This window comes from Lutjanus erythropterus, chromosome 13 (assembly GCF_056507025.1).
Source record: "Lutjanus erythropterus isolate fLutEry1 chromosome 13, fLutEry1.hap2, whole genome shotgun sequence".
Taxonomy (NCBI): Eukaryota; Metazoa; Chordata; class Actinopteri; order Lutjaniformes; family Lutjanidae; genus Lutjanus; species Lutjanus erythropterus.
The window spans coordinates 21,634,874-21,645,681 of NC_139329.1; the positions used below are offsets into that span (position 1 = coordinate 21,634,874).

Below are 10,808 nucleotides of genomic sequence, written 5' to 3' on the forward strand. Positions count from 1 at the left end.
CACACCGCACTCGACTTTACCAACACAGACTGTTTGTAGCTGCGAGCTGGAGCTGCGGAAGTGGACCAATCAGACACCTAAATCGAGCAAAACCATACCAATAGTCACCTCAGTACAAAAAGGATCGAATGTAAGCATTGTTTGAATGGAGTAGTTGCAATACTACTTGATACTGGGTTATTTTCAACACCTGAAAAGTACTGAATACTGATACCCAGTCCTAGTGATATGTGGTTTATATAATAACTATAAAGCAGTGAAAATATTCTAAATGTAGAGCAGATCCAGATTTAAGCTGATATTGAAAATCATTCAAACTGTCCATTGCTTAGCTTCCTACACCAGTACTCCTGCTGCTTCTCTAAACTGTAGGTAATACACTGACTGTGGATAAGGACCTCAGCCCCATTTCAAAAAACCCAAGCTATCCTTTTAAGCTACATGAAGGTCTACATCGTCTGCTCCTTTTGAAAAGCTTTCTTTGACCACTTGATTGTCTCAGTATTTTAATTATAGTACCATTGCATCTTACTGTAGATCTGCCTCAGACCAGAAACACAGCTGATTGTCTCTCACACAGCTTTATGGCTATTGAAGTTTGTTTTTTTTTTTTTTGTTACTAGCTTGAGCTTATTAACTTGCAGTTTTCAGAATATGTAGGAATCCTGACACATTTTCCATTTATGCACTTTATCCAGATGGTGAATAAGTGACATCTAGTGTGTAGATGACAAAAAATGTTGTCAGATCTGAACTGTGAGTGACAAATAGTTTCTTTTGAATATGATTTCAGACTCTTTGGCCAGTTCCAACACTTTGGAAAATCTAAAAATTACTTTTTCCATACATTATCCAGACTTTCCAGACAAGGACCCTTGATCACATGGCCCATGAGATGTTGGCCGTGTGCTCCTTGGCCTTCATGCGCAGCACGGCGATGCTGGACGAGCGCCTCTCAAACTCAGGCTTGGTCTCGAAGGCGTGGTGACCGTTGGCGGCCGGCGTGAGGAGGGAGTCCGTGCTGAAGAAGTTGTTAAGGGAGACGTGGCCGAACTGGTTCTGCTGATTGGGGAAGCCTACATAGCCGTGGTCGGCAGCACTGGCAGCCGAGCGGGGGGAGTGCGGGTAGGAAGTGACGCAAGGAGGGGAGCCTCGGGGCAGCATGCAGGATGAGACCACAGAACTGCCGGGAGCAGGGCTCGGCCACAGATTGTTGGGAATCTGTTAAGTGAAAGAGGGTTTTAGACACTTAAGAGAAGGACTTTAATTTCATTAGGAACTTATTTACTTGTCATTACTTTTAAAGGGATTGTTTGGGTTTTTTTGAACTGGGGTTTTATGAGGTAGTTTTGATAGTGTGCTACCTAAAAACAGTGATTTCACTTCACAGAACTGAATGTCATCTATGGAAGGTAATATACTGGGTATGGAGAAGTAGCTCACACAACCCCACTTCAAAAAACCTGAACTATCCCTTTAATAGATGAATAATTCAGTAAATACAAATATTTTAACGACATAGATAAATAGTTAAATAGCATGTATAGATGGATGCAATTTCAAAGCTTACCCATTTTTGCAATATCAACCTTTCCATTTTTTGACGTGTACCTTATTAGTATAGATGTAATATATAGGAAAGTTAAAATCCTGCATAAAAATAAAACATTTAGAAACTGAAGCCAGAAACAGAGGAAGCCAATAGAAGAATATTATGTTATATGTTTAAATAAGTGGGCAAAAATGCTAAGTTCTTCCTCTAGGAAATAAATTCCCAAATATTTTGATCATTGAATAATAAGTTTAGTCATATTTCAATCAAAACTGTCAAACTTCTGGCTTCGTAAAGTATTTGCTGCTTTTCTTTGTCATTTATGCCAGTAAATGAACAGTTTTGGACTGTTGGTTGATCAAGACAAGCAATTAGAGGACGTCATTTTGGGCTCTGCGATATTGTGATGAGCATTTTCACTGTTTTTTGAGATTTCATAGACTAAACAATCGATTAATTGCAAAAATAATCAGCAAATTAATGGATAATGAAAATAATCTTTAGTTGTAATTAATCTATGCAAATATTTCACTGTACATATACATTTTCAAACTTTATATATATGCACAGTATAAACACTTAACGTTGCACCACCTGATCCATTCCACTCACTGATGAAGACCATGAGGTGCATTTGAAAGCTCATTAAAAAAACTAGTAAGTGTACTTTTTGAGCTGAGCTTATTTAGTATTGATGTAGTTTCTTGGAAAGTCCTGTATAATGCATAAAATATAGAAATTTGAAAAAAGTAAATAGAAACTAAATGCACGTTTCTTACATCCTATGAAAAGTGCAAAGGGTTATTTCAGCCATAGAGCTTTAACATTAAATCGATTCATGGAAAAGCTGATTGAAAGAAAATTAAATGCCAGCTATTTTGATAATCGACTGATTGTTTCAGTCATTTTTCATACAAAAATGTTAAATATTTGCGGATTCCAGCTTGCTTAATTTAAGGATTTGCTGCTTTCCCTTGTTATTTATGATAGTAGATGAAGACTCCATGGGTTTTAGACAGAAAAAGTAATTTGAAGAAGATGTCACTTTGGGCTCTGGGAAATTGACATGAGGCTTTTTTTTTTTTTTTTTTTTTTTTGAGGTTTTATAGACTTAATTAGTAATCTTGAAAATATTTAGCAGTCCCATTTAACCATATTACAGGGGAGTAAGTTTGGGTTTTACTTCCCCAGCTTTTGAGAGGCTTGTCTGTCCAGTATATATTTAATTCACCGCCACTGTATACAGGACAGATAAAACCAAAAGATGAATGGATGAAGTGACTGTTTCAGAGTCTGAATGCACACAGATCCAAACAGCTGATGATCCTGGAGTTTATTTTTATAATTCATCTTTAAAGTGTTGCACAGCCTCTGTTGACATTTTATTAAATGATCGGAGAGCAGACAGGACAGACAGAACAAAGAGGACACATAGCGGAAATACAGTATAATCTCATTTTTCTGGCATACAGTGAACACAACATGACTGATTTTTAAGGCGGGAGCTCAACATCATGTCCGTCTTTAACATAAAATGTAGTCTGAACTGACAGCTCGATCAAATTCAAATTACTTCATTCACTCGAGGCAACTCATTCGGTCTCATATGCCAAGATTTCAGTCAAACTGAGAAGACAAGCCAGCATAAGTAAGTAGCATGTGAATGGCATGCAAATTCATTTACTCCTTAAATGTATTTTGTCAAAACTAAGTCACTGAAATGCGCTGCTACAGAATTCTTCCCCTAAACCACCATCCAAATGTAAAACGCAGTTTTTACAAAACTTTCCAGATGTCAAAAGTGTTTGATACCAAATCAGTGTACCATGTGTATGTACCAATGTATTTTCTACAGTGTTCCTTAAGGTTTTGATATCTTAATATTGTATTTTTGTGGGATTTTTGACCATTAATATCAATTCTCAAGTGGTCAAAAAAGTTAAATTGTGCACTGAGTCAGTGTAATAAATGCTATCAAGCTGCAGCAACTTATAATGACTAACATATACTCATCATAAAAATAAAATTTAAAAAAACAGCAGTTTGAGCAATGAAGTCAAAATAATAACAACAGCTGCTCCTATTTGTATAGTCAGTGAGCAAGGTTTCAAACCCAAATGTATATTTCCTTAAAAATGGAATCACAGCGACATAACAATAGTGGTCAGGTTCTGATTCAGGTTACTCAGACATGATGTGGACAAAGTGGGATGTAAGAGTGGACACTATACATCCATAACGCAGCACAGGCCACATAAAAAGAAGGTGCAAGGCCGCATTCTGAGTCTGACACATTTCACACATTGAATAGGTGCCTAACCGAAACACAATGTTTATTAAAGATTTATGAATTTATGAATGCAGTGATTAGTTGATTAATCCATTAATCAATAGAAAGAAAATTAGTTGTCAGCAATTTCCATTACTGAGTAATCGTTTCATTTATTTTTCAAGCAAAATGTCAAACATTCGCTTCATAAATATGAGGATTTGCTGTTTTTCTTATGATTTATTACAGTTAATAAAGAGTCTTTGGATTCTGGACTGCTGGTTGGACAACAAAAAGCAATTTGAAGATGATAGTTTGGGCTCTGACAAATTGTGATGAGCATTTTTTGCAGTTTTTTTGCCATTTTAGTCTAAATAATTCATTGATTAACTGCAACGCTAATCTGCAGATTGACTGATAAGGAAAACAATCAATAGTTGCGACCCTGTTCGTATATACAAAGATTTCAGTAGATGGATATTTCCTAACTTCATTATGCCACCTGATCTGTTCAATTTACTGATGAAATCTATGAGGTAAGGTTGAATGCTCAGAAAAAGCTAGTGTACTTTTTGAATTGAGATCATTTTATCACACAGTATTGATTTAGTTTATAGGAATGTTAAAATCCTGCACGCTGCATAAAATACAGAATTTAAAAAAACATATACATTTTTGGAACTAAATTTCCCACAATGTTTATTGCAGATTTATGGATAGAAACACTTCTCAAATTAATCTTCAGGTTTCCAGCTCTTGGATGATGTACAGTATAAAGCTTCTGTTTGTCATACTGTTTACCTGCTATCTCCTGCTAAAGATCTCTTAACACCCCTAAAAGTCACTGAAATGTGTTGTAATAGTTTTCTCCCACTCAAACAACACCTAATTGCCAAAAAATACAATTTTTACAAAAAGCTCAATAATTTCAAAAGTTTTTGACACCAAATCACAGCATTATTTTTCTATGGTGTTCCTAAATGTCTCTTAATATGGTATTTTGGAAGGATTTTTGACCATTTTTTTGACCAAATTTGTGTATCAAATGGTATCAACTCATAAACTGCTGCAACCACTTACGAGACATAATTAAGCAATGGAATGACCTTCATATATTTCAGTCATAACGCTGTAAGCCCTTATACACTATGAAATTTCAAAAATTGGATAGGTGCTTAACCAAAAAAGATTTATGACTATAAAATCTGTCATGAGTTGCGTCTTAAATTAATCTTCAGCCTCCCAGCTTTTAGATGACGTACACCACTTCTATGCGGCATACATTGTTGACCTGCTATCTCCCCCTAAAGACCTACTTGTCGATGTTAAAAAAGACAAAAGGGCCTATGGTAGGAAGGGGAGGAACGGAAAAAATACAAATGAGTATTGTCATTTTTTTTTTAATAAATCCCAAGTGATGTTTCTAAAAAGAAAAAAAAATAAAATAAATGCACCAAAATAATTCATACATGAATGAATAAATATACCTGCAGGATCGTCAGAAAATCCAGGAAAGTCTAGGTACCAACAGCAGGACACACCTTTTGCCAAAAGCTTATAGGCATATTCAACAAATCCTGTACCACAAACCAACTCTGGTTTGATAAAAAGCAACAGACCACTTTGACAGTAAAGTAAACTTCTTTCTGAGAGCTTGGCCAACATGTTCCTGTGTCAACATGTGCCATCGATACTCAGGACCTCAGTCTCTCCCCAGAAAAGCAACAATATTGGCTTGAACCTCATAGAAAACAAAACAAAAAGAAACTCTTTAAAACCCACAAGAATGCACTCCATGTCCACTGTGGAGACAAAACTCCACCCACTGCCAGCACAATTACATGTGAGGACGGTCCATTTGATGACAGTAATCAGGAATAGCTGTAAGCAAGGGCATGGCTGCTGTCCAGGAGGATCTATCAGAAACATGTGTGAAGAAAATACGAGACAGTGCAGCAGATTTCTGACCTGGTGTGGAGCCAGGGCATAGCAGAGCTGTGACTCTGACTTATACTGCTGCTTTTAACGCATAAGCAGCTTTTTGTGAGCTTAAGATGTCAACACACACCCCTGTGAGGAGCTGCATGCTTCCAACCAAAAAATCTAAGAGGCTCTGCAACACTTGGAGGCCTAATCTCGTTTTGTGATAGAGAGCACTGACAGTGTGCATCTCCTCACACCTCATCTTGTACCTGACCTTTGTCCAAACAGCAAGACAAATGTTCCGCTAACATGAAATCTGATATAAGGCCATTAATTCAGCCGTGTCACCTCACACAGGCTCTAATCAGTGTCCAACCTCTTATCTGAAGATGGTTTTCATAATAACTGATTAATAGAGGAGCAATGACATGCATATATTTACAGAGATAAAAAATAATACATTTGTTGTGACTTATATTAATTGAGTATTTTAGAAGCCCGAAGAAGAAGATTACGGGCCGCTGTGAGCATGATGCACCACCAGCGCCTTATGAAAGAGATTAAACTTCCCATCATTTGACTGTGTCTAACAATTATTTTTATTGTCATTTAGTCTGTAGATTATTTTCTTGATTAATCCATTAGTAGTTTGGTCTATAAAATAAAATGCCAGTGTTAACAAAAACATGACCTCCTCAGATGTCATGTTTGCACACAACCCAAATCATAAATACAGTTTTGCTCTGGCCTGTAGCACTTTTTATCCATCTGGATAGTTTTGGTGTGAGGTGCAGAGGTTTAAAGATATCGGAGATGGCCGCTTTCTCTCCATTATATTGGAAATAGGTGGCACTTAGCTTACGGTGCCCAAAGCACCAAAAAAATACATTTGAAAAAATATCCAGCAAAGTCTCTTTTCAGAAATTATGACCCGGTTACTCAAGATAATCCATAGACCTTGTTGTGAGCAGTTTTTGTGTCCTTTTTTCTTTCAATTAGAAGGAAAGTAGTTCCTATAAATTCTACTGAAGGAAAAAGGTAATTCCGACATGAAGCTGCTCACAACAAGCTCTGTAGATTATTTTGTGTAACTGAGTCAAAATTTCTGGAAAAAGTCACTGGTGTTGAATTTTTCAAATGCAATTATTACGCCGAGTGCCATTTAGTTAAATTATATTGGAGACAGACATCTCTGTAGCCGATATCTCTGAAACTCTGCAAGTCACACCAAAAAAATCTAGACGTATATAAAGAGCACTACAGGCAGAAACAAAATGTTTCATTTTGGGGTGAACTGTCCCTTTAAAGAAAAGTGAGCTTTATGCACCACCAGCATCCTACACACTTTACTTTTGACAAATAAATTAAAACTCCATTTCACTGTAAACAATGATTATTTACATTGTAGATGTATCTGTCAGTTATTAATTTATTAATTAATTTAATTTTGATTGATTGATTGATTGATCGATTGATTGATTGGTTGATTGATTGATTCATTGATTGATTCATTGATTGATTGTGTTATTTGGTCAACAAAATGTCACAAAATGTTGAAAAATGTAGATCAGTGTTTCACAAAGCCCAAGATGACGGCAACCAAAGATATTCGGTTTACTGTCATAAAGGAGTAAGGAAACCAGATAATGCTAACAGTGAAGAAGCAGTAATTGATTCAGTCATTAATCAATAATCAATAACATTTAACATATAAAAAGTTTAATTTTTAGAAAATCGCTGAAGACAACTTGCCTGTGTGTAACTGTCGGTCCGCGGTAACACTGATAAATCGTAGGTGGCTGCAAAGTGAGTTTTGGCTTGTTGGATCTGCCCGTAGCGCTCTCTCTTCCTCCACTTTGCTCTTCTGTTCTGAAACCACACCTAATTGGAAATGGAGAGAAAATAAAAGTAAATGAGACAAAACAAAATCAGTTAAAATAGTGTGACTTTTAGACAAAATATGCCAGGGGATTTGCGTAAAAGACGGCCAAACAACATTCTAGCTAAATAAAAAATAATGTAAAAAAAAAAGCGCTGCCACAGGCTAAAATAAAAAAAAAAAAATTCTTCTGTATAGTAAAAAAATAACAATAATAATAAAGATAAATGTTCGTTTCATTACTAAACATATTTCTGTGGCGTTTTGAAATGAGCTCCATTGATGAATTTGGGTTTTTTACGCACAGCGGCTCCACATTTACCGCCTTCTTTCATTATTTTATGGCCTCTTTTCTCTTTACGGGAACGTTAACAAAATAAGAGCCTGCTGATAAACTGTACCTGCACTCTGGCCTCTGTTAATTCCGTCCTCATGGCCAGCTGTTCCCTCACATAAACATCTGGATAGTGAGTTTTCTGAAACACTTTCTCCAGCTCCTCCAGCTGCGCGCTGGTGAAGGTTGTCCGGTGTCTCCTCTTCTTGCTGCTGGACACGTTGCTGTCGCACTTGTCTCCCATGTCGTCCAAATCCGTCTTCTCCTGTCCCGTCGTCACCGGAGACGCCCGCAGGGTGCAACAATTGTCCATCGAGTGCAAAGTATCGTCGTCTGTTTTTGGGACGCCGTAATTGGCTAAAATGGGGAAGAGATACGTTATTAATATTTTTTGAACTTGTCACGCCATTAAACCATAATAAGCCTGCATCTGGACAATCAAAGTTTTTTACTGTCATTAATTATTTTTTTTTAAAAAAATCTAAATTATACGTCAACTTTGACCATGCAAACGTTTCACAGCAAAAAAAAAAAAAAAAAGGATGATGTGGGAAAAAATAAAACACAATGATGACAAGGACGGTTTTTTGTTTTTTTGGCGAGAAGGTAAAATAATTGCAAAATAAACCACATCTAATGAGGATGCCTGAACGCCAAAAATGACTTCAGATGTCTGTCTTTTGCTCGCACAGAGATAGAGACAAACTCCTGTAAAACTGCAGTGTTGACGCACAAAGACTGAAAGTTAGAAAACAAACTTCTTACGCACCGTTCTGGTCTCCACAGGGCGAGGACCGGTGCTCGCCACTCTGAAGCCCGAAGGCCTGCACACATTTCGGGGAGGACTTGTTGAAGTACTGCGCGCTGTCCAGGCTCTCCATGACTTGGTCCATGTAGTAATCGCTGGCCTTCATCGCTTGGCTTTTCAACGCAAACTTATCCTCCATGTACTCCATCATGTTAAAGCGAAATCCGCTCGCTTTAATCAAATGTCACCATTAAAGAAAAAAAAAAAAGAAACTAATCGCCGTCGCGCACCGATGAGCGGAGCGAAGCCTCGTAATGCAATAATTCGCCAATGGAGTTAATTTGCTCTGTCTTGAAGGCACAACGTCTTTATAGCCCCAAAGAGAGTCAGATCCTTAAAGAGCCCCCCTCCCCTCCCCTCCCTCTCTGCATATGAACTCCTCCCCCGACCTGAATCCAAACCAAACAGCAGTTTGAATCTGAGATTCTGAGAGGAAACAATCAAAACTGACTTTAATTTACTACATGTTTAGACATCCACAATGAGGCAATAATTTATCTGCAGCTACGAGCTGTGACTGCAAATGGGATTTAATCTGATGCTTTAAACGCCCCGGAGGGTCGCTGATTTCTGCTGTTCAGTAGTTTCACTTTGGGGCAGTTTTACCTCAACGGCACCGGGATAAAATAAATGCAAAATGGTCTAAAATGTACTTTAAAGGTGCATCGGAAATAAATATTTATGTATGTTAATTTTTTGTTAATATTACTCCGTGACCTTTACGTGACTGATTTACAGCCGTGTATTTTTTTTTTTTTAATAATTAGGACCAGCCCAAAGTGTTAAACCTTCTGTCTATAAAGGCGTTATACCACCAATTTAACATTTATATATTTTTATTGAAAAGCAATATATAGGCTACATTTAAACATTAAATTAAGAAAAAGGTTTTTGTTTTATTTATAACTAAAAACCGCTCACAGAAGATGTGGCGCACAGCCTACTATAACAAATAAGGCTTAAAACCTTTTTTTTTTATTATTTTTTATTTTTTTATTTTTAACAAATGTCAGTCAGGCAGTCAGATTACAAACTGTAAGGCTTTAGAGCAGTCAAAAAGTCCAAAAGGGATCTTTAGTGATTAAGGAATTTTTAAATCCTTTCATTTTGACAAACAAGGACAAATTAATTAATAAACAAATAAATTTTTCTTGTTAAGATGTTTCAGACTGAGATCTACTTTTCGTCTGTGTCCTGAACGTCCGAAACTATTAATTACATTCCGAGTCGCACCGAAGAAACTCCAACTAAAAATGTTCAGTTTTTAATTTTGAGTCATTTATTATGAACCTAATGACAGATGTTTTCGATAGTTTGACGCACGTCTATTCATTAATTACTTATTAATAGCGCAATGTTCTTCCTGAAATTTAAGTTTTGAGTCAGTTGTTTATGGAAGTCCATTTCCACCGGTAAAGGAAAAAAACATCCCATTGGAAAGTCAGAATTATGAGATAAAAATATAACAATTTTTACCCTTTGTCTCATAATTATGACGTTTTATCTATTCAATTTAATTTTTGTATTGCGCCAAATCATAACAAAGATATCAGGGCACTTTTCAAATATAAAGCAGGGCCAGGCCATACTCTTTATTTTCTCATAATTATGACCTAGTTATGACATAAATCCGACTTTTTAATAATTATGACCAACCATGGAGAATGTTTTCTCTTTTACTGACGGAAGTGGTCTTATAGCTGTTTGTAAAATGCAAAATGATTTTATTATTATGGCTTTTTTGTTATAATCATGAATTTATCTCATAATTATGTTTTTTAACCTCATAATTATGACTAACCATTGAGATTTTTTTTCTCTTTTACAGGCGGAAACGTTCTTTCACAGCTGTTTGTTAAATGCAAATTGCAAAATTGTTAATTAAATTTTGTCCTGTGAACAAGTTGTGAGCAATAATGGCCAAAAAAAAAAAAAAAAAGTCACAAAAGAAGCTGTTAAAATGAACAAGACCACTGCTGTTTGCTCACTGAGCAGTAACAGTGTATTTCTCTGAACTTTATCCTTTGTGAAAATAGAGTATGA

General features: G+C 36.3%; 1 protein-coding gene across 1 annotated transcript; it reads right to left on the bottom strand.

Moving 5' to 3' along the window:
- Window positions 1-701: 701 nt before the first annotated feature.
- Window positions 702-9,056, bottom strand: alx1 (ALX homeobox 1). The gene is made up of 4 exons (XM_084735067.1): window positions 8,727-9,056; window positions 8,025-8,314; window positions 7,497-7,625; window positions 702-1,221 (listed from the first exon to the last, which is right to left on the bottom strand). Exons 1-4 carry the CDS (start codon window positions 8,914-8,916, stop codon window positions 880-882), a joined length of 951 nt encoding a protein of 316 aa, XP_084591193.1. The 5' UTR covers window positions 8,917-9,056; the 3' UTR covers window positions 702-879.
- Window positions 9,057-10,808: the final 1,752 nt, after the last annotated feature.

Bases quoted from the DNA above. Each gene is read 5' to 3' on its own strand.
- alx1 (XM_084735067.1), bottom strand. From the start codon at position 8,916: ATGATGGAGTACATGGAGGATAAGTTTGCGTTGAAAAGCCAAGCGATG. The intron at 8,315-8,726 runs GTGCGTAAGAAG...TCCCCATTTTAG, and splicing joins GCCCTGTGGAGACCAGAACG to CCAATTACGGCGTCCCAAAA. The intron at 1,222-7,496 runs GCAAGTTGTCTT...TTCACTTAACAG, and splicing joins GGACCGACAGTTACACACAG to ATTCCCAACAATCTGTGGCC.